General features: G+C 58.9%; 2 protein-coding genes across 2 annotated transcripts; one reads left to right on the forward strand and one right to left on the reverse strand.

Annotated features, from left to right (window-relative positions):
• Positions 1 to 346: 346 nt before the first annotated feature.
• Positions 347 to 5,432, reverse strand: CNN2 (calponin 2). Its single transcript, XM_058040898.1, has 7 exons — positions 5,343 to 5,432; positions 3,138 to 3,259; positions 2,767 to 2,833; positions 2,550 to 2,687; positions 2,300 to 2,416; positions 1,449 to 1,595; positions 347 to 1,372 (listed from the first exon to the last, which is right to left on the reverse strand). Exons 1-7 carry the CDS (start codon positions 5,403 to 5,405, stop codon positions 1,106 to 1,108), a joined length of 921 nt encoding a protein of 306 aa, XP_057896881.1. The 5' UTR covers positions 5,406 to 5,432; the 3' UTR covers positions 347 to 1,105.
• A 2,217-nt stretch (positions 5,433 to 7,649) lies between these two features.
• On the forward strand, positions 7,650 to 25,710 carry ARHGAP45 (Rho GTPase activating protein 45). The gene is made up of 23 exons (XM_058040719.1): positions 7,650 to 7,766; positions 9,190 to 9,496; positions 11,602 to 11,745; positions 12,781 to 12,865; positions 13,502 to 13,574; positions 13,814 to 13,892; positions 14,085 to 14,222; positions 14,444 to 14,508; positions 14,755 to 14,865; positions 15,102 to 15,182; positions 16,217 to 16,396; positions 16,958 to 17,095; positions 17,678 to 17,868; positions 18,652 to 18,791; positions 19,120 to 19,197; positions 19,418 to 19,519; positions 20,112 to 20,275; positions 20,496 to 20,684; positions 21,023 to 21,160; positions 23,805 to 24,043; positions 24,236 to 24,485; positions 25,084 to 25,186; positions 25,329 to 25,710. The coding sequence occupies exons 1-23, from the start codon at positions 7,650 to 7,652 to the stop codon at positions 25,601 to 25,603; spliced, it is 3,387 nt and encodes a 1,128-aa protein (XP_057896702.1). The 3' UTR covers positions 25,604 to 25,710.
• The last annotated feature ends 1,384 nt before the right edge of the window (positions 25,711 to 27,094 follow it).

Below are 27,094 nucleotides of genomic sequence, written 5' to 3' on the forward strand. Positions count from 1 at the left end.
CCATCCCATCCTGCCCCACCCCATCCCATGGATCCCACCCCATCCCACCCCATCCCACCCCACCCCACCCCACCCTTGGGAGCCCCACGGGGCAGCACGGCTCTTCAAAACACAACATTTCACCCAAAAAAGGGGGATGCCTTCCCAGACAGGCACATCCAGTCCCACCCCGTTAGCATTGTTAATCACTCATTAATCAGCTGCACATCTCTTAACCCCGCAGCCCCTTCCCAGCTCCCTCTCCCCCCACCCAGCATCGGGGATTTCAGCCAGGTCTGCAGCCCCCCAGGCACAGAGAGACCTGCCTGGGGCTGGAGGAGGCGCCTGCAGCTCAGACCAGCTCCCGTTTGTGTTGAAAGGTTTGTCTTTTCTTTTTTTTTTTTTTGTTGTTTTTTTTTTTCAAATAAATGGTTTCAGTCTGAGAGCGTCCACTTTAAAACCACACGGGAGGGGAGATGTGGATGGGCAGGGCACCGCCCCGGTGCGGGATGCAGGCGTTGGAGTCAGCCTTGGCTCCAGCCTGGGATATCAGGTTGCTGCAGTGCTGGGTGTGCCAGCTGTGCCAGCTCCCGGCCCAGCCCTGCAGCCATCACCGTGGCCTGGAAAACTTGGTCTCTACGAGTTCTGCAAAAAGGGCATTTCCAGCATTTAGAGAGCACAAAACTGCGCGCACACACACATCCACCCACAAACACTCACAATCCCGAGGTCTCTCCCAGATGTGCTTCCCCCGTGCCCCCAGTCCCTCTCCTCCACAGGGCTGAGGAGGCTCCTGCAGCACAGGACGAGCAGCAGCACCAGGGACAGCCTCTCCTGCTCCTTGCTGAGGGATCCAGGGCCATCCCAGGGGTGTGTGAGAGGTGACACTGTCCTCCCCCAGCTGCTGGAACATCTGCCACCATCCTGCTTGCAGCTCCTGGGGGGAATCGCCTGGGCACCTCTCTACAAACAGGGTCCTTTATTTCCTCGCTCAGAAAAATAGATCCATTTCCAAAGTTTAAAAAAAAAAAAAAAAAAAAAAGAGTTTGAAAAGAGGGAATGATGAAAGTGGAGGCTGGAATGTGGCTGTTGGTGAGATGGTGCGGCTGGGGCGGAGCCATCCCGCTCAGTATCTCTCCTCCTCCTCCCGGTAGTAGCGGTACCCGGGCGGGTCCCCGCTCTGCTCCCCGGCCGCGTTGGCCACCTCGCCCTGGCTGCCCTGGGGGCAGTACTTGGGGTCGTAGATCTGGCGGCCGAGCCCAAAGACCTGCCCGCTCTGGTTGGCACCCTGGTTGGAGCCCATCTGCAGCGACATGGAGGAGTTGTCACACTTCTCTGTGCCCAGCTTGGAATCGTAGATGTGTCTCCTGGTGCCCGGAGCTGTCATGCCCACCTGGAAGGAAGGACAGGATGGAGCAGGGCTCAGCTGTGGCCACCCATCCCTCCCCAGCCCGGTGTGGGGGGCTCACCTGGCTGGCACACTTGTTGGTGCCCATCTGGAGGCTGATGGTGGAGTGGTCCATGGGTGGCAGGATCTGATTTTTGGGGTCGTAGAGGTGCCTCCGGGTGCCATAGGCAGTCATGCCAGACTGGCTGGCACACTTGTTTGTGCCCATCTGAAAAGGGGGGCTGGTGAGGAACGTGTGCTGCCCCACACGTGTCCCTTCTCCCCCTGTCCCTATCCCTCCCAGCCTGGGGAGCACAACCAGTGCTCCCTAACCCATCTCATGTTCCCCCATCCATGGTGCCCCACATGTGCCCCTTCTCCCCTTGTCCCCATCCCCAGCCTGGGGAGCACAGCCAGTGCTCCCTAACCCATCTCATGCTCCATGGTGCCCCACATGTGCCCCTTCTCCCCCTGTCCCCATCCCCAGCCTGGGGAGCACAGCCAGTGCTCCCTAACCCATCTCATGCTCCCTAACCCATCTCATGTTCCCCCATCCATGGTGCCCCATATATGTCCCCTCTCCCCCTGTCCCCATCCCCAGCCTGGGGAGCACAGCCAGTGCTCCCTAACCCATCTCATGCTCCCTAACCCATCTCATGTTCCCCCATCCATGGTGCCCCATATATGTCCCCTCTCCCCCTGTCCCCATCCCCAGCCTGGGGAACACAGCCAGTGCTCCCTAACCCATCTCATGCTCCCTAACCCATCTCACGCTGGACACAGAGCCAAGATGGTCCCAGATCCCAGGAACACTTGAGGCCCCTCATGCCTTAGGTCGCTCCAGCAATGCCTGGAGCTGTGACAATGCTGAGAATCTGACAGAATTCAGAACCCTGGCCACCCTTTGCCCAGATCCCAGCCATGGCAGCTCACCTGCAGCCCGATCACACACTGCCCAGCCTTCATCTTGGCCTCATCAAAATTCCTCTGCTGCTTCTCCGAGTACTTCACGCCGATGTCCACCCCGCTCTGCAGCCCCTTCGTCTTGGCCTGCCAGGAGTGGCTGTGAGGAAGGGTCCCAAACCCCCCCCCACCCACTCTCCAGGCAGGGGGAGCTGTGGGATCCCACAGGCATCACCCCAAACTCGGGGTCCCAAAGTGCTCATCCTCCCTCTGTGCTCACCATTCCCGCCAGCGCCAGCAGCGACACCTGCACCTGCGTCAGGTTCCCGCTCTCAAAAAGGTCGTTGGCTTCAAAGAGGTCCACGGGGTTCATGCCATAGCTGGCCATGGCCTTGATGAAGTTGGAGAAGTTCTCGAGCTGGGGAGAGGCAGAGGGGTGAGCCCTGGAGGGCCATGGCAGAGGAACAGCAGAGAGGTGGCAGCAGAGCTGCACCTACCTGGTGCCAGTTCTGAGCCGAGCGGTTGATCTTCCTCACCGAGTTGGGCTGCAGCTTGTTCATGAGCCTGGAGGGAGGCAGGGGGACATGAATGAGGCTGTGGCAGGAAAAACCTCAAGGAGCTGCAGGGCAAAGGCTCCTTTTGGGAAGGTCCTGCCCAGGCCTCCTTCATGTGGGGCAAATTTCCCCCTCCAGATCCCTGTTTGTCCTCAGGGCTCTCCCCAGACACAGAAGCCCTGGGGGTGGCTCTGGCACACATCCAGCCCGCCCTTCCCACCACAAGGGCTGGTGAGGCTCCTTGGTACCCCCATCTCCTCCCAGCTGGAGCAGCAGGGGCTGGGGGCCGTGCTCAGGGACCCCCCAGGACTCACTCGCAGAGGATCACCCCGTCCTTGAGCCCCTTCTGGAAGTCAGGTCCAATCTGTTTTCCTGTCACGCTCTCGATCCACGTCCGCAGCTCAGCCTCCTTCTGTGGATCATACTTCTGGGCAAGCTGGGGGACAGTGAGGGGACAGCTCAGGCAGGGCCCCATGTGCACCCCAAACCCCTCATGGGGACATTCCCCCCCTCCCTGGTATGGCAGCAGGGACAGGAGCATGAGGGTGATGCTGCCAGCACACACAGCAGCTTGTGAACCATTCCAACAGCATGAGAAGGGGCTGCCCATGGGGTTAGGGGGGAGTGAACCCCTGGATTTGTCTCTGCTGTTTGCTGGAGCCCATGGGAGCTCAGCTGTGAGCTCCAGGGGTGTGGTGGGAGCTCAGCTGTGAGCCCCAGGGTGTGGTGGGAGCTCAGCTGTGAGCCCCAAGGTGTGGTGGGAGCTCAGCTGTGAGCCCCAAGGTGTGGTGGGAGCTCAGCTGTGAGCCCCAGGGTCTGGTGGGAGCTCAGCTGTGAGCCCCAAGGTGTGGTGGGAGCTCAGCTGTGAGCCCCAAGGTGTGGTGGGAGCTCAGTTGTGAGCTCCAGGATGTGGTGGGAGCTCAGCTGTGAGCCCCAGGGTCTGGTGGGAGCTCAGCTGTGAGCCCCAGGGGTTCTGGCCACGAGATGCTCTCCCTTTCCCTTCTGGCGAGGCCCAGCCTCCAGCACAGATTCCTCCCTCACCGCGGCTATGCCAGGAATGTGGACGTCTCCTCCCAAATGCAGACCAGCTGCCAGGGCCAGCAGCATCTCTGTCATCACAGCCTCTGACCCACAAGGGAAGGGAAAGTTCTCCTGGCCTAGGGAGGGAAGGGCCTGGAAAGCCAGAGTGCTGTCCTGCCCCAGCACAGCCCCTCTGGTGCTCAGCTGGCACCTGGGGGTGGCCCCAGAGCATCCACCAACCTCCCACCCATCGTGGTCCTGTTATGTGCCATGAGTTCCTGGGGATCCTGGACACAGGGGGACACTGGGATGGGCACAGCTGGGACACTCCAGCTCCAAATGGAAGCTGGAGCCATGCAGATCACCCTCATGACACCACATGTGTCCTGCCTGGGGGACTCTAGAGTTCCACCCGCGGATTGTCTGGAGTGTGAGCAGCTGGAGCCAGTTCCTCTTCCCTCCCCACGGCCAGCCTGAGGATTTCCCAGGGCACGGGGAGTCCACAGTGGAGCAGGGCTCCCACAGGCTGGGAGCATGTCCCTGGTCCGACTGGTTCCCAGTGGGTGATGTCACCTCCATCACACACACCGCGGCAGTCGGACTGGCTCACGTCTTGCTGAATCAACACGAAGCACCGAGGCCCCGGTGCGTGTCACCCTCTCAGCTGGGGCAGCCCAGCCCCGGGCAGGCCGGGGCTCATCCCAGCCCTGCTCCCGTTACGAAATGCAAATCCCGAATTCCCGTAAGGAGCCACCACATCCCATCCCGCCACCGCTTGTCCCTTCTCCTGCCTGCCCTGGAGCAGAACACACTCAAACCACCGGCCACCAGCCCTGGGGTGACCGCGGCTCGATTTCTGCCCGCCGAGGGGTGCAAACAGCGCACCCGGAGGCTCCCATCCCTCCTTCCCCTCCCGGGGAAGCCACCGGCACCAAAACCGCATCCCCGGAGAAAACCGCGGGGATGCTGAGGGTCGGAGCATCCCGTGCAGCGATGTGGAGCTGCGGGGAAGTGAAGCAGAAAGTGGAGGAGCTTTGTGGAGCTGGTCCGGAGCCGCGGAGGACCGAGGAGATGCCCCCAGCCCGGGAGTGACGGGATGGGATCCCCGCGGTTTGCCCGGGACAGCGGAGCCACCGCACGGGAGGGACCCAACCGCGGTCCCCAAACACGCCCTGGGACCCTCTAGGCAGGTTCAGGGCACCCCGAGACCGAGAGCTCAGCTTCGGTGTCCCCAACCCTCAGAGACCTCTGAGTCCTTCAGTTCCGCATCCTCCCGGGCAGCCCCGGATTTCCATCTTCCCGAAATCCCCCAACTTCTCCGCTGCCGGCCGGCTCTGCAGTCCCGGGGCATACCGGATAAACCGCCGCCTCTCCAGAGCCCGGGATGCACCCGGGACGCCCCAGCAGCACCGGGATGCTCGGTGGTCCCGGTATCCCCCGGCCCCCGCTTCACCCGAGCCCGGTGGTCCCGGCACCGCCCGGCCCCCACCGCGGCTCACCCGGTTCCTGACTTCGGCGGAGAGCCCGTAGGACGGGCCCTTGTTGAACTGCGAGCTGCTCATGGCGGGGAACGGAGCCGGTACCGGAGAGGGGAGCGGGCAACGGGGCCGGTACCGGAGCGGGCTCGGGCGGGGCGGGGGCGGGGTCGGGCCCGGCCCCCCCCCGGCGTTGATTGGAGGGAGAAATGTCCAAATAAGGGCAGGATCCAAAACGGATCGAGGGGAGGGTCACGAACCCCGATAGTGTCACTCGGGGAGCACCGGGAGGCACCGGGAGCCGGGGGGACCCGGGGCTGGAACTGGAGGTGTCCCTGCTGGGACACGGGCACAGGGTACAAACACACAGAGACAGACGGACACACACACAGACACAGACGGACACACACACAGAGAGAGACGGACACACACACAGAGACAGACGGACGCACACACAGAGACAGACGGACACACGCGTGGGCATCCCTATGCACGGGAGTGGGCACCCTGGCCCACGGGCACGCGTTGTGCGCGCACACACAACACACACACCCCAAACACCCCCCAAACACCCCCACACACACCAACACACACCAACACACACCCCACACGCACCCCCCGACCCACGCACACCCACTCACACATTCACTCGCTCACTCACACATTGACACGCACCTTCCTGCGCGCACCCACGGTCACGCACACACTCAGGCCACGCGTGCCCTTTCCATCGTCCCCGCACCTCCACCCATCCCCGACCGCGTCCCGCTCCCCTTGGCCCACCCTCCGCCGTGCCCGTGTCCCCACGCGGGACAGCCCGGCCCGGTCCGGCCCGGTTCGGCCCGGTAGGGAGGTCCCGGCATGAAGGAGAGCGGGGAAGGGGACAGCGAAACCCCCGACTGCCCGCAGGGGCTGGCAGCCGTCCCGAGTGGGAAAGTCACGGGTGGGATGTGGGTGCTCAGAGGACAGGAGGACAGGAGGACAGGAGCTGTGACCCCATAGGGCCGGTCCCGGCACCCACACCGAGCTCACGGAAGGGCAGAGCCGGTAGTATCCCACAAATGGGAGCCCAGAGCCCCCCATCCCACTCAGCCCCGCACCTGGGGCTTTAAGAGGAATGGAGTTTGTCATCCCTGGGCGGATGGACATCCCCAAACAGGCTGAGGGTGGGAGTTCCTCACTGGTTCCACAGAATGGGGCTCACCCCCCCCTCCCCCCAAGTCTGTAATCCCCGAACTGCAGCACCCAAACCCCCTCAAACCCCCACGAGTGCGGGGCTCCCGCTGCCCCCCGTGACCCCGCAGGGCAGCCAGGGTGCCCCCGGGCCCGGCCTCGCTCCTGGGTGCGCGTTCGGCTTTTTCCTGTTTCAGGTCGGGCTGCGAAGCCGATGAGGAAACGAGGCGGCGTCACACGCGCCCTCCTGCCCCTGCTCCCCGCGAATGTGACCGTGAGGAACCGGCACGAACGGGCCGAGCGAGGGGCTCCGGGCAGCGCCTCGGCCCCTCGGGAACGATGTTCTCCAGGAAAAAGCGAGAGCTGATAAAAACCCCTTCCATCTCCAAGAAGAGCCGGGCTGGAAGCCCCGTCCCACAGACACTGCCGGTGAGTGTCACCCCCTGGCAGGGTGGGGGGCTTTGGGGCACCCAGGGGTAGAGCCAGAGCTTGGCAGTGGAGCCCTGGATGCTTCCAGGAGGTTTATGAAGAGGAGGAAATGAGAAAAACCCCGGTGGGGGAGAATTTTGCCCCTGAGGAAGGGGACGGAGCAGCCGCCGAGGGAGGCGGGAGGGCAGGAAGGGACAGGGAGGAAATGGGGGGGCTCCCTCCGAGCCTTTGGGAAGGACAGACAGACTCACAGACCTGCCTGGTGACCCCGGCATGGCAGCGGGGCCACCGCAGGCTCGGCCATCCCCGGCGCTTTGGCTCTGCCAGATATTTATTGATCGCTTTGTGCGAGAACCCCCCCGGTACCGGCGGGGCCAGGAGGAAACGCTGCCCGCCGGGGGCTCCCCGGTGCTCCCCGCGCCTGCGCCCCGCTCCCGGTGCGTGCGGCCACACCGGGCTGGCACCGTGCGGACCGCGGCCCGGAGCCCCTGGGCGGCTCCCTAGCAGGGGACACCCATCCCCATCCCCGTCCCCATCCCCGGAGCCCCTGGGCGGCTCCCTAGCACGGGACACCCATCCCCATCCCCATCCCCATCCCCGGAGCCCCTGGGCGGCTCCTTAGCACAGGACACCCGTCCCCATCCCCATCCCCATCCCCGGAGCCCCTGGGCGGCTCCCCAGCACGGGACACCCATCCCCGTCCCCATCCCATGGGTGGCAGCCAGCGGGATGCTCGGTCGGGCTGCGGGCAGGAAAAGCTACAGCCCCTCGGCAGCGGCGGGCAGAGCCCACCACCGCCAGCGATCCCTGGACTCGCTGCCCCGCACGCCCAGCGTGAGGCTGACGGTACACCGGGGCACCGGAGGGAGGGAGGGACGGGAGGCACCGGCGCTGCTCGAACCCCGGGACAGGGCTGGGGTGGCCCCCCAAAGGAGTTTTGGGGCGGGGGTCTCTGTGCTTCATTGCAGCCCCTGTGGTGGGGATGGGCTCCCCCGTTCGCCCTCGTGTTCTCGGTGCTCCCGTGTGGGCTCCCCCGGTGCAAAACCGCTTCCGGCAGCGCCCGGCCGGGGATGCTCGGGCTCGGCACGTCCGTGTCTGACCGGGTGCTGGGGGTCACCGGTGGGAGATGCTGAGGGGCTGCAGGGTCCCCTCCCGGTGCCCAGGGATTCTCAGTGGATGTGGGGCTCCCAAGCCATGACAGCTCTGAACGCTGAGGGAGGGGTACCAGACCTTCCTCAGTGCGATTTTACCCCTAGAAATGCAATTTTACCCCTAGAAATTTGGGGCTTTTTCCATCTGTAAAACACCTGCAAAGCCTAAACAATAGTTTAGGAGGTGTCGCTGTCTCTGTCTCCTTACCCAGTATGGGAACAGCTGAAAAAGAGGAAGAGCTGTGTGGGCCGGATCCTGCTGCCATTTTACCCCTAGAAATGCAATTTTACCCCTAGAAATTTGGAGCTTCCTCCATCTATAAAACACCTGTAAAGCGGAAACAGTAGTTTGGGAGGTGTCTCTGTCTCTGCCTCCTCACCCAGCTGAAAAAGAGGAAGAGATATGTGGGCCGGATCCTGCTGCCATTTTGCTTTTTTGGGGTTCCCAACCCCCTGGGATGGGCAGCCCCATCACGGTGGGTGCTGGGGCAGACAAGCAGTGTCACCAACGCTGTCACTGTGTGCATTTCATGACAAACACGGCCCCAGAGGAGCTGGCAGGGACTGATGGGGCAGCCAGGGGAGTGCCCAGACCCTGCCCCCTGTGCCATGACAGTGCCCAAGGGGATCCCTGTGTCCGTGTCCACAGGGCTCTGAGGATGAGGAAGAGACGAGGATGTGACTCCATGTTTCAGAAGGCTTGATTTATTATTTTATGATATATATTATATTAAAACTATACTAAAAGAATAGAAGGAAGGATTTCATCAGAAGGCTAGCTAAGAATAGAAAAAAATGGAATGATAACAAAGGTTTGTGGCTCGGACAGAGATTGGCCATTAATTGCAAACAACCACATGAGACCAATCACAGACCCACCTGTTGCATTCCACAGCAGCAGATAATCAATGTTTACATTTTGTTCCTGAGGCCTCACAGCTTCTCAGGAGAAAAAAAAAAATCCTAAGGAAAGGATTTTTCAGAAAATATCACGGCTACAGATCCCTACCTGGGGAAACTGAGGCACAACCCCAGTCCCCCAAGGAAACAGCTTGTTCTCCAGGATGGTGGTGTGGGGTTCCACCCTGCTGCACCCTCACGCTCTCCCTGCTCCCCAGGAGCTCTCCCGCAAGGATTGCCTGGACGCCCCGGGCTGCAGCGTGGCGGAGCTGCCCGCGGGCAGTGCCAAGCTCAGCAGCAGCCCTGGCGCCGTGGGCACCCTGAAGCGCCCCACCAGCCTGAGCCGCCATGCCAGCGCCGCCGGCTTCCCCCTGCCCAAGGGCCACAAGACCCCGCTGTGCTACAGCCCCATGGAGGGCGGGGACGGTCCCTTCATCGACCCCGAGGACATCTCGCAGCTGCTGGCGGACGTGGCGCGCTTCGCCGAGGCCCTGGAGAAGCTGCGGGACGTGGTGCTGCGAGATGGTGAGTGCCCTCAGGGAGTGCCCATCCTCAGGGAGTGAGTGCCCTCAGGGAGTGCCCATCCTCAGGGAGTGAGTGCCCGTCCCTTGGGATGAGTGAGTGCCCACCCTTGGTGAGCGAGCGCCCATCCCTCAGTGAGTGCCCATCCCTTGTGAGTGCCCATCCATCAATGAGTGCCCATCCCTTGGGGTGAGTGCCCACCCTCAGTGAGTGCCCATCCCTCATGAGTGCCCATCCTTGGGGTGAGTGAGTGCCCATCCTTGGGGTGAGTGCCCACCCTCAGTGAGTGCTCATCCCTCATGAGTGCCCATCCTTGGGGTGAGTGCCCATCCATCAATGAGTGCCCACCCTCGGTGAGTGCCCATCCCTTGGGGTGAGTGCCCATCCCTTGGGGTTAGTGCCCATCCATCAATGAGTGCCCATCCCTTGGGGTGAGTGTCCACCTTTGGTGAGTGAGTGCCCATCCCTCAGTGAGTGCCCATCCCTTGTGAGTGCCCATCCATCAATGAGTGCCCACCCTTGGGGTGAGTGCCCACCCTCGGTGAGTGCCCACCCTTGGGGTGAGTGCCCACCCTTGGTGAGTGCCCACCCTTGGGGTGAGTGCCCACCCTTGGTGAGTGCCCACCCTTGGTGAGTGCCCACCCTCAGTGAGTGCCCACCCTTGGGGTGAGTGCCCATCCATCAATGAGTGCCCACCCTCGGTGAGTGCCCATCCATCATGAGTGCCCACCCTTGGGGTGAGTGCCCACCCTCAGTGAGTGCCCACCCTGGCACACACCCCCCGTGGGTAGGGGGTCTCTGCTGTGCCAGAAGGCCCCGGGAAGGCCAGGGGAGCGCGCAGCGGTGGTGGGTGAGTGGTGGGTGAGTGGTGGGTGAGCAGCTCAGAGCCGGGATAACGCCGCTTCCTGCCCGGGCTATTTTCACCCGCCCGTTTTCCTGTTTACAGCGCAGCCGTGCCAGCCGCCTGCCAGGGCCCCACGGGGTGCTGGGCACGGCCCCCCAGCCCACCAGGGCGGCCAGCAGGAGGGGCTGGGTGGGCTGCAGGCTCTCCTTGCCCGAGGGGACACAGGGAGTGTATTAATCCCGTGGTCTGCGGGTGTTGGACACCGCATTGTCAGCGCTGGTTTTGCAAAAATCCCTTCCCAACCCTGAGCTGGGGAGGGGTCTGTGCCTGGATGGGCAGTGGGTGCTGATCCCCCATCCCAAAACTTCCCAACCAGCCCTAGACCTGCACTGGGGGGTGCTGGCCAGACCCCTGGAGCCCACAGAATGGGGGGAACCTGTGGGGTGCAACAAGCCTGGCTGGACCAGGCCGATCCTGTCCCTGGGAGCGTCCATCCGGCAGGAGGGAGGGAAGGAAATGGAGGAAATTCCCAAGCTGCTTTCGAGGGGAAAAGTTGCTATGGAGGGGAAAAAAATGCTTCAAAAAGTTACTGTGGAGGGGAAAAAAATGCTTCAAAGGTCAGAGTGCCCCCCTGGCCAGTGCCAGGCTGGGCAGGAGACACAGGGTCAGGATGTGGGGAGGTGCTGGACAAGCAGGATGTGGCTGTGCCAGTCCTGGGAAGCCCTGAGGCCTGAATAGTCTGGGAGATGGCAGGTCCCTGCTGGGAGGTAAACAGGGGAGGGACACAGGGATGCAGAGCAATGCCAAGGGTGTGACAGTGTTCACAGGGGTCTGAGGATGAGGGAAGAGATGAGGATCTGACTCCACGTTTCAGAAGGCTTGATTTATTATTTTATGATATATATTACATTAAAACTGTACTAAAAGAATAGAAGAAAAGGTTTCATCAGGAGGCTAGCTAAGAATAGAAAAAGAAAGAATGATAACAAAGGTCTGTGGCTTGGACAGAGAGTCTGAGACAGCTGACTGTGATTGGCCATTAATTAGAAACAACCACACGAGACCAATCACAGATGCACCTGTTGCACTCCACAGCAGCAGATAATCAATGTTTACATTTTGCTCCTGAGGCCTCCCAGCTTCTCAGGAGGAAAAAATCCTAAGGAGAGGATTTTCATAAAAGATGTCTGCGACACCAGGGGGCAGGGACACAGGGCAGGGACGTGGCACAAGGACACAGCACCTCAGCCCCCCTCTCTTGCAGACCCCAAGGAGCCCCAGAGGCCGCTGGCCCACGAGTGCCTGGGTGAAACCCTCCGCATCCTGCGCCAGGTCATCAATAAATACCCTCTGCTCAACACCCTGGAGACCCTGACGGCCGCTGGGACCCTCATCTCCAAAGTCAAGGGTGAGACAGCGGTGCTGGGAGCTCTGAGCCACCCCCCCGCTGCCCCACAGAGGGAATTGGGGAGCCCATGAAGGGGTTATGGGGTGTGGAGGTGCCCCATGGGCTGGTGGAGAGGGAAGAAGCGTCGTCTGCCTCTTGGTGCGGTTCAGCTTTAAGGATGATGTCGTGTCAGAAATGCCAGATCCTGCCCGGGGCTTTCCAGGCAGCACAGCCGCAGGAAAAACACTGAAATCATCAGATCCTGCTCCTGGCAGCCTCTCGTGTTTGTGGAGCGGGGTCTGGGAGGTCACATCCCAGCTGGGCACCTCCTCCTGCTGCTGTCACCCACCACAGGCACAGCACAACCTTCTGAGTCACCCAGCGGCAGCCACAGGGGACTGAAGGAAAGGATTTTTCAGAAAATATCGTGGCTACAGATCCCCACCTGGGGAAACTGAGGCACAACCTTCCGAGTCACCCAACAGCAACCACAGGGGACAGGATGGCAGCAGGGCTGGTTCCACATAGGAATGGGAGGGAATGGCCTTGGAGCAGACCCCTGCCCACCCCAAGAGCTGTGCCAGGCCTGCCCAGCAGCTCTGGTTGCTGCTGTCCCGTGGTATGGGAGCCTGCCAAGCGCTGTCAGCCCCAGTTCCTGCTGCTGCTGGTGGTGGTTCCTCATTTGTCTGCGGGCAAGAGCCCTCCTGGAGGAGCTCATCCTGCTTGGAGAGGGGTCTGGAGGGGCCATGAGGCAGGGCAGGCAGTGGAACAGGTCCAGCAGCACTTTTCCAGCAGCCCTGAGTAACAGGAATAAACAGAAACACGAGCCAAGGGATGCTGTCAGGGATATCAGTCCTGAGGAGAAGGAGGGGGAAACTGCTGTGCTGGAAAAAGGAAAAATCCATTGCCCATGGGGATGATCCTTCCCTCTGCTCCCTTGATTCACCCCAGCCCCCAAACCCTCCCTGGTACCAGCATGAGCTGGCAGTTTGTCTTTCTGCTGAGACAGGGACGGGCGCTTGTGGCAACAGGGCTGTCACATTTCCTCACCTCCAGGTTTCCACTATGAATCCAACAATGAGGCAGACAAGAGGGAGTTCGAGAAGGCTGTGGAGACCATCGCTGTGTCCTTCAGCAGCACGTGAGGGAGCTGGGCAGGGAGCAGCCAGGGGGGGTTTGGGAGTTTGGGAAAGGGAGTTTGGGCAGCCATGCCCTGGAGCAGCCAGGGGATGTTTGGGAGTTTGTAAAGGAGTTTGGGAAAGGGAGTTTGGGTAACCATCCCCTGGAGCAGTCAAGGGATGTTTGGGAAAGGGAGTTTGGGAATTTGGGCAGCCATTCCATGGAGCAGCCAAGGGATATTTGGGAGTTTGGGAAAGGGAGTTTGGGCAGCCATCCTTTGGAGCAACCAAGGGATGTTTGGGAGTTTGTAAAGATGTTTGGGAAAGGGAGTTTGGGCAGCTCCAGGGGGTGTTTGGGAGTTTGGAAGTTTGGGCAGCCATGCCTTGGAGCAGCCAGGGGGTATTTGGAAGTTTGGGAGTTTGGGAATTTGGGCAGCCATTCCATGGAGAAGCCAAGGGATATTTGGGAGTTTGGGAGTTTGGGAAAGGGAGTTTGGGCAACCATCCTCTGGAGCAACCAAGGGATGTTTGGGAGTTTGTAAAGATGTTTGGGAAAGGGAGTTTGGGCAGCTCCAGGGGGTGTTTGGCAGTTTGTAAAGGAGTCTGGGCAGCCAGCCCGTGTCCCTGTGCTGAGTCCAGCCGTGCTCCTCTCCCCACAGGGTGTCTGAGTTCCTCATGGGGGAGGTGGACAGCAGCACCATCCTCTCCATTCCACCCAGCGACCAGAACCAGGTGAGGGATGCCCGGAGTCCTGGATGCCATGTGGGGCTCACGCAGGGCTCTGGCTGCTCCCCTCAGCTCTGCTGTGAGCCCAGAGCAGGGTGACAGTCTCATTAGCCCCTGGGCACAGCTGACTCCCAGCAGTGGCAAAAAGGCTCCAGCAGCTCAGGCTCCCACCCACCTGGGCAGCCCCTCCAGCTGCTCCCCATCCTCTTGGCTGACCAATCCCTCTTCTCTCCCACTTCCCAAAGACCATGGAGAGCCTCTATGGGGGCATTCCTGGGCCCAGAGGAGATGGAGTGCCCTCAGGCACGGACAGCTGTGCCACAGGTAAGCAACATGGGGCTGGGTGCAGGGTTTGGGGGTCTGGGCAGGAAGCAGCACCTTCCTCATCATCGCTGCTGCCCTGGTTCACTGCTCAGCTGGGGAAAGGCAGCAGAGCTGCTGGCACAGGGCTGGCACAGGGCTGGGGGTGTTTGCAATGGGAGCTCATGGGGTGTTTGTCTGTTTGTCCCTCCACAGCCCGCCCTGCTGCTGAGGAGGTGGATGTGATGCTGCAGCGCTGCGAGGGGGGCGTGGACGCTGCCCTCCAGTACGCCAAAACCATCTCCAAGTACATGAAGGACCTGATGGGATACATGGAGAAAAGGAACGCACTGGGTGAGTGTGGGGACAGCAGGTGGGTCCCTTCTGGAGCAGGTCTGAGCCATGGGACAGGCTGAGGTTGAGGTTGAGGTCCCTCCTGGAGGAGGGTGATGCTGCCAGGACAGTGGGAACCTCACTCCTCAAGTTCCTGATTGATTTTTCAAAAGGAGATCGGGTTCCACCAGGGAAATCCCAGTGTCTCCTTTGTCTTTTCACTTTCAACCTTTTCCTTCCAGAGCTAGAGTTTGCCAGAGGGCTCCAGAAGATGGCAAACAGCTGCAAGCAAACCATCAGCCAGGAGGTGAGTCCCCAAGTCCCTGAAGCCCCCAGTGCCAGGCAGGATTGGGAGCCAGCAGCCCTGGAGAGCCCATTCCATGTGCCCCAGCTCAGGAGGACATGGAGCCCTGCCTGGAGAAATTCAGGATGGGGCTTTTGCCAGCAGTCACCAGCCTCACCTTGCCTCTAGCTTTTCCTCCCTGAAGGATGCATCTCCTTGTGCTCAGTCCGGGTTCTGGGGCTCAGGGAAATGTGTTTTCCTTCTCCCCAGACCAGCATGCCTTTCCTGTCCATCTACCTGCTGGCCCTGGAGCAGGACATGGAGCACGGGGCCTCCATGGTGCAGGCAGCCACCACCCTGCAGCAGCAAACCTTCCTTCAGGTGAGGGGACAGGAGGCCCTTCCTGGGGCTGGAGGTCCTGGTGTTGCTTCCTCAGCTCAGTCCAGAGGGATCCTGCATCCAGAACTGTAGATTTTTCACCCCTGGCACAAAGCAGTGCCTGTGAGCTGTCCTGGGAGTGACAGTGACGCTTCTCCACCCAAAATCTTGGTGAGGGCAGAGCAGGAGTGCTCAGCTCAGGCCATCATGGGGCTGTTCCTCCCTCCCTCCCCACGCAGCCACTGATGGTGAGACGCCTGGAACATGAGAAACGCAGGAAGGAGATCAAGGAGCAGTGGCACCGGGCTCAGAGGAAACTGGTGAGTGACTGGGTTTGTGTTCCCAATGCCAGCCTGGAGCAACTCATGGCTCTGAGGAGCTGTTGGGGTCTCCAGCTGGTCAGAGTGACCCTGAGAAAAGTTTGAAAGTCTCTTTGAGCAGCCCGGCGCTTGAAGAAGGAGTCAGGGCTCTTCATTTCTTGGTCTTAAGGTTGTTTATTGTATCTTATCTATAAAATTCTTCCTCCTACCCTGCCGAGATCTGTCTAGCAGGACAATTCCAGGCACTCTGCCTGCCCCCAGGGCAGTGTTATGTCTTCATACTAAAAACTACTTATACAATATTTGCAATTACTTTCCAATACCCATCACCTGTGTTAGACAGTGAGCTTCTACTCTAAACCAATCTAAAAACATCACAGCAGAAGATGGAGGCCAAGAAGAAGAAGAAGGAGAAAGGCTGGGCACAGCCAGTTCCCTCCATCTTGCCCCCTGAACCCCCATACCAAAAACCCCAAAATCTCCTTCTCCACCCTGTGATAACTTCACTGTTATTCTACCTAAACTGTTGTGGCTTGCTGATCTTCATACAAGGTTGGTGACAATCAAACCCACAGGTGTTCTGGGCTCTGTGCCAGGGTCTCTGAGCCCCCTGGCAGGGTCTTGGCTGCTCAGGACAGACAGAGGGATGTCCTGGCTCCTGACAAGGAACAACCTCCTCTGAGGGCACTGTGCACCCTGACCCTCTCCAGCAGTGTTGGGTGGCCTCTGCTGTGCTGGGGGAGCCTGGTAGGAGCTGGTGACCCTCTGGCTGTGCTGGGGGAGCCTGGTAGGAGCTGGTGACCCCCTGGCTGTGCTGGGGGAGCCTGGTAGGAGCTGGTGACCCCCTGGCTGTGCTGGGGGAGCCTGGTAGGAGCTGGTGACCCCCTGGCTGTGCTGGGGGAGCCTGGTAGCAGCTGGTGACCCCCTGGCTGTGCTGGGGGAGCCTGGTAGGAGCTGGTGACCCCCTGGCTGTGCTGGGGGAGCCTGGTAGGAGCTGGTGACCCCCTCTCTGTGCTCCATCCTCTCCCTGGCAGCAAGAGGCCGAGGGGAACCTGCGCAAGGCCAAGCAGACATACATGCAGCGCAGCGAGGAGCACGACAAGGCCAAGTACATGGCGGTGAAAGCGGAGGAGGAGCAGCAAAACACGACCAGCAGCACCACCACCAAAACCCTGGACAAGAAGAGGCGGCTGGAGGAGGAAGCCAAGAACAAGGTAGGAGGAGGGTGGCTGTGACGGTGCTCACAGGGGGCTTAGGATGAGGGAAGAGATGAGGATCTGACTCTGTGTTTCAGAAGGCTTGATTTATTGTTTTATTATATATATTATGTTAAAACTATACTAAAAGAATAGAAGAAAAGACTTCATCAGAAGGCTGGCTAAGAATAGAATAATAAAGAATGATAACAAAGGCTTGTGTCTTGGACTCTCTGTCTGAGCCAGCTCTCTGTGATTGGCCATTAATTAAAAACAACCAACACAGGCCAATCACAGATGCACCTGTTGCACTCCAGAGTAGCAGATAATCATTGTTTACATTTTGTTCCTGAGGCTTCTCAGCTTCTCAGGAGAAAAAATCCTAAGGAAAGGATTTTTCATAAAGGATGTCTGTGACAGGTGACAGCCCTGGAGGGGGCTCCTTGCTCCTGCTGTCCCCTGAGCCACTTCGTGGGGTGAAGTGATCCTCAGGAATGCCTGGATGGACAGGGTCCAAGGGGCTCTTCTTATTCTCCTCACCTGTGAGCTGTTCCCATGCCTTGCTCTCCCAACTCCCAGGCAGAAGAGGCCATGGCCACGTACCGCACCTGCGTGGCCGATGCAAACACGCAGAAGCAGGAGCTGGAGGACACCAAGGTGAACTCGCTGCGCCAGATCCACGAAGTGATCAAACAGACTGACCAGGTCATCAAATCGGTGAGTGGGGTGTCCCCAGGGTGGGATGTGACTGTGTTCACAGGGGTCCGAGGATGAGGGAAGAGATGAGGATCTGATTCTCTGTTTCAGAAGGCTTGATTTTATGATATATATTATATTAAAACTATACTAAAAGAATAGAAGAAAGGATTTCATCAGAAGGCTGGCTAAGAATAGGAAAAATGGAATGAATAACAAAGGTTTGTGTCTCGGACAGAGAGTCTGAGACAGCTGACTGTGATTGGCCATTAATTAGAAACAACCACAATCACAGATGCACCTGTTGCATTCCACAGCAGCAGATAACCATTGTTTGCATTTTGTTCCTGAGGCCTCTCAGCTTCTCAGGAGGAAAAATCTCAAGGAAAGGATTTTTCATGGAAACACGTCTGTGAGAGGTGGGAGGTGCTCTGGAGAGCTCAGAGCTGCCTCCCAGCAGAGCTGCCCCTATTCCAGAGGGCATTTGGATGGATGCAGAGCTCCCCTCTCCCTCATAACTCAGAGCAGCGCCGCTTTGTGCTCCCAATTCCCCACCTGCCAGCCCACCGAGCCCGCATCCATCCCTCTCCACGTCGCTTTTAGGCCACCATCTCCTTCTACCAGCTGATGCACATGCAGACGGCGGCGCTGCCGGTGAATTTCCAGACGCTGTGTGAGAGCAGCAAGCTCTACGACCCGGGCCAGCAGTACGCGTCCCACGTGCGGCAGCTGCAGCGCGGCGACGAGCCCGACGTGCAGTACGACTTCGAGCCCTACGTGTCCCACAACGCCTGGTGGGTGAGGGAGGACAGGCCTCGTTCCTGCCTCGTTCAGTTCTGCCCTGCCTTGCCCTCGTTATCCCCTGCCACCCACACTGTCCTGCAGGAGGCAGGATGCTTTCGGCATTCCTGAAGGCGGCTCCTGCCAGGGCTGGACCAGTTCGAGTTGCTCTCTTATCCTTCAGTTCAGTCCAGATGGGGCTGTGATTTAAGAGAATGTGGATGGCAGCCATGGATAGAGTCTCCAAGTGTCCTTTCCTCCCATTCACATTCCCTTTTCCCCTCCAGGTCTCTATTTAACTCAGCTGTGCTGACCAGTTCAAATTGCTCTCTTATCCGTCAGTTCAGCCTGTTGAGTATTTAAGAGACTGTGATTCTATAGACTGGTGGATGGTACCTATTGATAAAGTCTCCAAGTGTCCTTCCTTGCCATCCACATTCCCTTTTCCCCTCCAGGTCTCTCTTTACTCAGCTAGGCTCATGGCAAGAATTGCCTTCTTGTCCTTCAATTCAGCCTAGATGAGGCTGTGATTTAAGAGACTGTGATTCCCTACACTGGTGGATGGCAGCCACGGATGAAGTCTCCAAGTGTCCTTCCTTCCCATCCACATTCCCTTTTCCCCTCCAGGTCTCCCTTTAACTCAGCTGGGAATTACCTTCTTATCCTTCAATTTAGCCCAGATTAGACAGGCTGTTGAGTATTTAAGAGACTGTGATTCCCTAGACTGGTGGATGGCAGCCAGGGATGAAGTCTCCAAGTGTCCTTCCTTCCCATCCACGCTCCCTTTTCCCCTGCAGGTCTCCCTTTACTCAGCCACAGAAGGGCAGCTTCAGTGCCAGTGAGTTCTCCACGAGTGCAGAGGGGGCTGGGGCAGGCTCAGAGGGAGCAGCAGCAGCCAAGGAGTCGCCAAGTGGGGCTGGAGCAGCTGAGAGAAGAGGTGAGTCCGGAATCCCAGAGCTCTCCCATGTCCCCCCCAGGCAGGAGCAGAGTGGAAACCCCAAGGTTTGATGTGAGGCTTTGCTGTCAGCAGCAGGACGGGCTGGGGAGCCTCCTCTTGAAGGACACTAAATCAGATCTGTGGCATTTTGCTCCCTAAGAAACCACTGCCCATCTTCCCATCATCTTCCCATCTCCCCTTTCCTTGCTGGGTGTCCCTGGAAGCACCAAACCCCACCAGCAGCTTCCCCCAGTTTCCCCCAGCACCCAGGCTTTTCTCCAGCCGTTCCCTCGCAGCAATCCCAAGGCACTGTGTGTTCTCTCTGCAGGTGGGAGGGGACACCAGGTGCATAAATCCTGGCCATCCTCTGTGGCTGAGGCTGACAGCAGCCTGGATTCCAATGCAGGTAGATATGGGAACAGCCCAGGAGCCCCTCCCAGCACAACCAGTCCGAACCCAGAGCTTCCCAGTTAGGCAGGAGCATCCCCTGTTTTACCTGCCCTGTGAGAACACTGCTGACCCCAATCTCCAGTGGGAGAGGGTGGGATTTGCTGGGATGGGGTGAGCTCTCAGGAGAAAAGCAGCTTTTCAGGGGGTTCACTGCTCTGTGGGTTCTCCTTGGGCAGGTGAATTCAGCCACAAGCTCCAGAGGCTCTCCTCCAACGGCACCGCGTCCTCCAGCGAGGAGCTGGAGGAGAAGGACGGGACCAGCACCCCCTTTGAGCAGAGTAGGTGACACCTGGGACACCTTTTCTGGGAGGTGACAGTGCTGCCCACCACAACAGGGCTGCTTTTCCCAAATTCAGAAGTTCTGCAGGCAAACACAGCAATTCCTGGGGATTGCTGTGATGGTGGTCACAGGGGTCTCAGGTTGAGGGAAGAGATGAGGATCTGACTTTATATTTCAGAAGGCTTGATTTATTATTTTATGATATATATTACATTAAAACTACACTAAAAGAATAGAAGAAGGGGTTTCATCTCAGAAGGCTGACTAAGCTAAGAATAGAATAGAAAAGAATGATGACAAAGGCAGCTGCCTCAGACTCTCTGTCTGAGCCAGCTCTGCTGATTGGCCATTAATTCCAAACACCAATCCCAGATGCACCTGTTGCATTCCACAGCAGCAGATAACCATTGTTTACATGTTGTTCCTGAGGACTCTCAGCTCCTCAGGAGGAAAAACCCTGAGAAAGGATTTTTAATGAAAAGATGTCTGTGACAGTGTCCCCAGCAGCCCTGAGGGACGAGCCCCGCTCAGAGCGGTGACAGTGACAGCCCTGCTCAAGCTGTGCCTGTCCTATATTTCCTTTTCCCTAGGCATCAATGGGATCACCCCAGAGCTGGCAGCTCCCACAGGACCCTTCAGGAACGTTGGTTTGTCCAAGGCTGCCCAGACCCATCGGCTGAGGAAGCTCCGAGCCCCCTCCAAGTGTCGGGAGTGCAACAGCTACGTGTACTTCCAGGGAGCCGAGTGTGAGGAGGTGGGTTGGGACAGCTGGGGCTGGAACCCAGCTCTGACCATGGTCAGGAGGACATTTCTCCTTTGGGGAGGGTTCCAGGTGGAAAACGGTGCTTTCCTTTAGTGCTGCAGCATCCCCAGGGTATTTTTTTTTATTTTTCCTGTCCCTCACCATGCTCTGAGCAGTGCTTGGCGTCTCTGTGGCTGCCCCCAACCTCCACGTGTTCCCTTTTCTCTTCCAGTGCTGCCTGGCCTGCCACAAGAAGTGCCTGGAGACCTTGGCCATCCAGTGTGGGCACAAGAAGCTCCAAGGGAAGCTGCAGCTCTTCGGGCAGGACTTCACGAAGGCGTCTCAGGGCAGCTCGGATGGGATCCCCTTCATCGTCAAGAAATGCGTCTCAGAGATTGAGAAGAGAGCCCTGAAAACAAAGGTGAAAAACTCCCCTCTCCTCCTCAGCTGGCTGAGCCACAGGCCCTTGGAAGGATCCTCTGGAAAACCAACAGGCTGAAAATTTCGGATTTCCCCAGGGCAGGGAGCCAGGGATGAGCTTGGCCCAGATCCCCCAAGCTCTGCTTTTGGGAAATCACCTCTCCTGCTTTCCTCTGAGGCAGGAATGAGTGAGCTGGAAGGAGATATCCCAAAATGACTTCCCAAAGGGATTTCCCACTCCAAAAGGAGAGGGTGGGAGCACACACATCTCACTGTCCCATGCAAACATGCAGAGGAACCCATCCCCTCACTTCAGCTCCACTTTACTCTCCTTCTCAGGGCATCTACCGAGTTAACGGTGTCAAGACACGTGTGGAGAAGCTTTGCCAGGCCTTTGAGAACGGGAAGGAGCTGGTGGAGCTGTCCCAGGCCTCCCCTCACGACATCAGCAACGTCCTGAAGCTCTACCTGAGACAGGTGAGGTGCTGAGGGAGGGCAGCTGGCCAGAGGAACGAACCTGGCAGGAGGAATTCTGCACCAGCTGGGCTCGGGGCGGGTTGGGAGGGATGGGGAGTGGGTTGGCCTTGGAGATGGGGCCCCAGTGATCCTCCCCCAGCTCGTCCCACGCGGCGTCACTGCGGTCACGGCCGCAGAACAGCGACGCGCCCAGAGGAGCGCCGAGCGAGGAACCTCCACCCCCTCCAAGTGGGGAAGTGGCCGCCCAAAAAGGGAAGGGGCCAGCAAAGGTCACCCTGCAGGGGCTGAGTCATGTCCCCATGGGGTGGGCTCTGACCCTGGGGTGGGCTCAGTGGGGTCTCTGCCCTTTGGGTCACCTTGGAGTGAGCTCAGTGGGGTCTCTGCTTCTGAGGTCACCCTGGGGTGGGTTTAGTGGGGTCTCTGCCCCTTGAGTGACCCTGGGGTGGGTTTAGCAGGGTCTCTGCCCCTGGGATCAGCCCAAGGTGGGTTCAGTGGGGTCTCTGCCCCTTGGATCACCTTGGAGTGAGCTCAGTGGGGTCTCCACCCTGGGGTGAGCTCAGTGGGGTTTCTGCCCTTTGGGCCACCTTGGAGTGAGCTTAGCAGAGTCTCTGCTTCTGAGGTCACCCTGGGGTGGGTTTAGCAGGGTCTCTGCCCCTGGGATCAGCCCAAGGTGGGCTCAGTGGGGTCTCTGCCCCTTGGATCACCTTGGAGAGAGCTCAGTGGGGTCTCCACCCTGGGATGGGCTCAGTGGGGTCTCTGAGCTCACCTTGAATAGGCTCAGCAGGGTCTCTGTCCCTGGGGTCACTCCTGGGTGGGATTAGTGGGGTTTCTGCCCTTTGGGTCACCTTGGAGTGAGCTCAGTGGGGTCTCTGCCCCTTGAGTGACCCCAGGGTGGGTTTAGCAGGGTCTCTGCCCCTGGGATCACCCCAAGGTGAGCTCAGTGGGGTCTCTGCCCCTTGGATCACCCTGGGGTGGACTTAGTGGGGTTTCTGCCCCTTGGGTCACCTTGGGGTGAGCTCAGTGGGGTCTCTGCTCCTGGGATCACCCCAAGGTGGGCTCAGTGAGGTCTCTGCCCTTTGGGTCACCTTGGAGTGAGCTCAGTGGGCTCTGTGCCCCTTGGATCACCCTGGGGTGGATTTAGTGGGGTCTCTGCCCCTGGGATCACCCTGGGGTGGGTTTAGCAGGGTTTCTGCCCCTGGGATCACCCCAAGGTGGGCTCAGTGTGGTCTCTGCCCCTCGGGCCACCCCAGTGCGCGTGCTCAGCCCCAGCACCCCCCACTCTGTACCCAAACTGTCGTTGCATACAGCGTCTGTCACCCACATCCTCCAGCAGCCACCACCACAAGGCAGGAAGCTGCTTCTCTCTTGCAAGCAGCCCTGGGTTAACCCTTTGTGCTGCCTTTTCCTGTAACCTCCCCTCCCCAAGGGCAGCTCTGTGTTACCTCACTTGCCCTTGGGCTCCTGCACGTCAGAAGTCAAGGACTCTGAGTGGCTTCCATGGAAGCAGAGTGGAAAGAGAGGGGGGAAATCAGTGCTGAGCCCTTGCTGCAGAGAAATGGGTTAAAGTCCTTCTATAAAGGGGTGGATGGAGGCAGCCTGTCCCCAAAACATCCGTTGAGGCTGCTCTGAAAACATCCCCAGCGGTGTGGAACACCCAGCAGTCAACACCAGCTCCTTCTGCTTTTCTGCTTCACACCAACCTCAAAGCAGAGTTTCCCCTGCGGCTGCAGCTCCACCTCTGCTGCAGGCTGTGCCCTGCACATCCTGTGCCCTTCACGTTCTGCTTCCCCCACCCTGAACAACCATCCCCGTCCTCTTCCTGCCAGCTGGGGAACTTCCAGCTGGCCCCATCCCAGCCAGGGGTTTTCCAGGGAAAAAAGGGAATTCCTGCGCCTCAACCCAGCAGGGGTGGATCCAGCACTGCTTTTGGCTTGAGCTTCACAAGTGATCCTTGGCCAGGGCTCACGAGGGTCCACTGACACGCTCCAGGAGATGGATAAATAAATAAATGTCACCTCTGGGCAGAGGTTTGCAGCACTGCAGGTCACAGACTCGTGGAATTCTGAGATGGATGTTAAAAGTGCTCTGGGCTCTCTTCGAGCCAGCCTTGAGCACTTCCAGGGATGTTTCCTCACTGTAGAAATGCCCCAGGTGGTGCCAGCTCAGAGCCTGGCACAGGTCCAGATGTTATGGAGGTGGGAACTGCTCCCAGGACCAGGATAATCTCATCCTTTCCTTTCCTTTCCTTTCCTTTCCTTTCCTTTCCTTTCCTTTCCTTTCCTTTCCTTTCCTTTCCTTTCCTTTCCTTTCCTTTCCTTTCCTTTCCTTTCCTTTCCTTTCCTTTCCTTTCCTTTCCTTTCCTTTCCTTTCCTTTCCTTTCCTTTCTCTTCTCTCTCCTCGTTCTTCTCCTTCTTCTCTTCTTCTTCTTCTTCTTCTTCTTCTCCTTCTCTTCCTCCTCCTCCTTCTCTTGTCCTTCTCCTCCTTCTTCTCCTCCTTCTTCTCCTCCTCCTCCTCCTCCTTCTCTTGTCCTTCTCCTCCTTCTTCTCCTCCTCTTGTCCTTCTCCTTCTTCTCCTTCTTCTCCTCCTTCTCCTTTTCTCTCCTCTTTTTCTCTCCTCTCCCATTTCTCTCTCGCCTCCCCTGCAGCTGCCAGAGCCCCTGATGCCCTTCAGGCTGTACAACGAGCTGATGGGGCTGGCCAAGGAGAGCCTGCAGGGCACCGAGGCCAAGGGCCGTGCTGGGAAGGGCGGCCCCGAGCTGGTGGACAGAGGAGCCGACACCGACCCGGTGGTGCTGGGCCTGGTGCTGAAGCTCAGGGAGCTGCTCCAGGAGCTGCCCCGTGAGAACATGGCCACGCTCCAGTTCCTCCTGCAGCACCTGAGGAGGTGAGAGGGGCATGGCCAGAGCCTGGGTGGCTGCTGGGCACCTTCCCTTTGTCCCCTGGGGCGGGGAGGGGTGGGCAGCCTCTGGAGCCAGGAGGAAGGTGCAGGGATGGCTGCAGCTCCCTGGTGTCTCCCCTAGCCCTGCCCATCCTCGCCTCTCCCTCCTTGCTCTCACAAGCTATTCCTCCCACCCAGGATCATGGAAGTGGAACAGGACAACAAGATGACCTCAGGCAACCTGGGCATCGTCTTTGGGCCGACGCTGATGCGCCCCAGGCCCACGGATGCCACCATTTCCCTGTCCTCACTGGTGGATTATCCCCACCAAGCTCGGATCATTGAGGCACTCATCATCTTCTACCCCACCATCTTCGAGCACAAGGACTTGGCACCCAGCAGACATGGCTCAGGTGCCACAGAGGAGGTGGCCAGTGGTGCTGAGCAGGTAGGAACCCCCAGGGAGGGGGAATGCTCGGGGGATGCTCCATGAACCTTCACTGAGTCAGCTCCCAGGGAGTGAGAAATCTCCTCCATGCCCTCATCACCATCTCTCTTCTCTTTCTCTTCTCTTCTCTTCTCTTCTCTTCTCTTCTCTTCTCTTCTCTTCTCTTCTCTTCTCTTCTCTTCTCTTCTCTTCCCTTCCCTTCCCTTCCCTTCCCTTCCCTTCCCTTCCCTTCCCTTCCCTTCCCTTCCCTTCCCTTCCCTTCCCTTCCCTTCCCTTCCCTTCCCCTCCCTTCCCTTCCCTTCCCTTCCCTTCCCTTCCCTTCCCTTCCCTTCCCTTCCCTTCCCTTCCCTTCCCTTCCCTTCCCTTCCCCTCCTTTCTCCTCTCTCTTCTCTTCTTCTTCACCTTCTCCTTCTCCTCTTTTCTTCTTTTTCTTCTTCTCCTCCTTCTCCTTCTTCTCTCTCTTCTCTTCTTCTCCTCCTGCTTCGCCTCCTTCTTCGTCTTCTTCCCTGGATGTTCCAAGATGAACCTTCACTGACCCAGCTCCCAGGGAGTGAGAAATCTCCTCCCTGCCCTCACCACCGTCCCTGTTCCCCCCCAGGCCCCTGCAGGCTCCCAGCCCGTGGCTCCTCTTGCCACCAGCCCCTACCTGGAGCGGCCTTCGGACAAAGGGGATTTGGCTTTCAGCGCCGACTCCCTTGCAGGTCAGTGAGAGCCCCTGGGGGCACACAGGTCCCTTGGGAGGCACGGGGGGGGCACACAGACCCACCCCCTGCCACCCCAGGGACCCCTGCTGATGCCACCGTGCTGGGCTGGAGGGTGGCACAGAGCTCCTGTGTCCCACAGAGTCCGGTGACCGCTCCGTGGACTCTGATTCAGAGCTGGAGGACGGCGGGGAGCCACGGACACACCTGACCAAGCAGGGCAGTGAGACCAGCACGGAAGAGGTTAATTTCTGTGACGAGGAGGGGCTGCGGAGCAGGAGCTGCAGCGTGGGCCAGTCCGATGATGCAGAGGGCTCTGCTGCCGAGGAGCAAAGCAATCTGGAGGAACAGGCTGAGAGCAGGGATGGCACCACCCAGCCTGGCACCTCTGCCACCCCCAGGGATGGCACCAACTAGCCCGGCGCCTCTCGGGGCCACAGCAGCCACGAGCTGCAGCCCCGGCTCATCTAAGGTACCCCAGACACTGGGATGGACAAAGGAGCAAATCCCCATGGCTGCCCAGATGCTGGAAACTGGAATGGGGAGGGGTGGGAAGGACATGGGGCGGCCCAGGGGGGTTTGGTGTGTCAGCTGCAGGGGAGTCCTGGCTGATTCCTGGCTGGAGCTTGCACACAAAACCCCTGAGTCCCTCAGTGCCCAGCTGGAGAACAGGGTCACAGCCAGGGCCATGAAGGATTTTTGCCTGGGAGGGAGCTGAGTTTGGGCAAACCCTTGTTCAGGATTGGGAAGGAACCCAGGGCTGTGCCTGCGGCAGGTGTTTTATTGTTGTTGTGCTCCCAAATCCCTGAATGCCACACCTGTGCTGTGAGATCGAGGTTGGAGGAGTCAAAGGACCTGCTCATCCCTGCTGGCTGAGGCTGGAAGGGAGCCAAGGCTTCCAGGAGTGACATGGGAACAACAATCCCTCAGGATGGGCAGGATGACACAAAATGGGCAGGATTACACCACAGGAGCAGATGGAACTGAAGGCACCTCACAGGACAGGGACACAGCTGGAGCAGCGCTGGGATTGGGGTGAAGCCCCTGCACCATCTCACCCCGAGCCAGGCTTGGCTTTGGGGCTGTGCCAGGATCTCAGGGATGTCCCTCACTGGCACCTGATTTAAGCAGGGTTCAGGATGGATTTCCTGCCCCAAACCCTCAGCACTGTGGCCCAGCTGATTGCATCTTCATCGCTGTTTGGATTGGTGGGCATTTGGATTGGTGGGCATTTGGATTGGTGGGCATTTCCCTCCTTGGCAGGAGACATGCAAGGAGCAGCCTGAGGGCACATTTGCCAGGCTGCAATGTCCTGAGCCCTGCTGAGCTCTCATGGTTTGGTTGTACAATCATTTCATCTCCACAAAGCTGCGCTGCAAGTCCAGGACAATCTCCCTCTGCTCTTGCAACTCTTCCCATGAGGAAGTGCCTCTTCCTCCTCCTCAGGGCCACCACGGCCTGCAGCCAGCACAGCCCCAGCCAGTATAATCTTGAGCTTCCTTTCTTTTTCTGTAAAGACAATAATCAACCCTTCAACGTGACTCCACTACCTCTGCTGGCTAAGGCACTAAACCAAAGTGGTTTCGGTGATTTTTAAAGCTATGAGAATTTTCCTGCACTGAGGCACAGAGAAATAAGTTGAGTTTTAGCTTGGAATGAGCTGAGAGCCTTTTCCTTCGTGCTCCTGCTTGTGGGAGACAGAGCAGGTGGTGTTGGGAGGGTCTCAGATACCTTGGTACTGCAGAATCAGGCAATGGACAGGAGTTTGGAGCCCTCTGAAGTCGATGGAGAGCCCATCTCAGCAAAGGTACAGAAACCCAGGTTAACTCACAGGATTGGAACTGAGCCAGGGAAGAGCTGGACACGTGCAGGATTTGCTGTGCCCTCCAGCTCTTCCACAGATCAGGA

Source organism: Melospiza georgiana, chromosome 26, assembly GCF_028018845.1.
Source record: "Melospiza georgiana isolate bMelGeo1 chromosome 26, bMelGeo1.pri, whole genome shotgun sequence".
NCBI lineage: Eukaryota > Metazoa > Chordata > Aves > Passeriformes > Passerellidae > Melospiza > Melospiza georgiana.

What these genes read in the sequence shown, in the direction of transcription:
- CNN2 (XM_058040898.1), bottom strand. Translation starts at nt 5,405, where the DNA reads ATGAGCAGCTCGCAGTTCAACAAGGGCCCGTCCTACGGGCTCTCCGCC. An exon ending in CGGCTCAGAACTGGCACCAG is followed by an intron (nt 2,688 to 2,766) that starts GTAGGTGCAGCT and finishes GCCTCTCCCCAG; the next exon opens with CTCGAGAACTTCTCCAACTT. An exon ending in TGCTGGCGCTGGCGGGAATG is followed by an intron (nt 2,417 to 2,549) that starts GTGAGCACAGAG and finishes CACTCCTGGCAG; the next exon opens with GCCAAGACGAAGGGGCTGCA.
- ARHGAP45 (XM_058040719.1), top strand. Translation starts at nt 7,650, where the DNA reads ATGCTCGGTCGGGCTGCGGGCAGGAAAAGCTACAGCCCCTCGGCAGCG. An exon ending in GGAGAAAAGGAACGCACTGG is followed by an intron (nt 14,223 to 14,443) that starts GTGAGTGTGGGG and finishes TTTTCCTTCCAG; the next exon opens with AGCTAGAGTTTGCCAGAGGG. An exon ending in TACGTGTCCCACAACGCCTG is followed by an intron (nt 17,869 to 18,651) that starts GTGGGTGAGGGA and finishes TTTCCCCTGCAG; the next exon opens with GTCTCCCTTTACTCAGCCAC.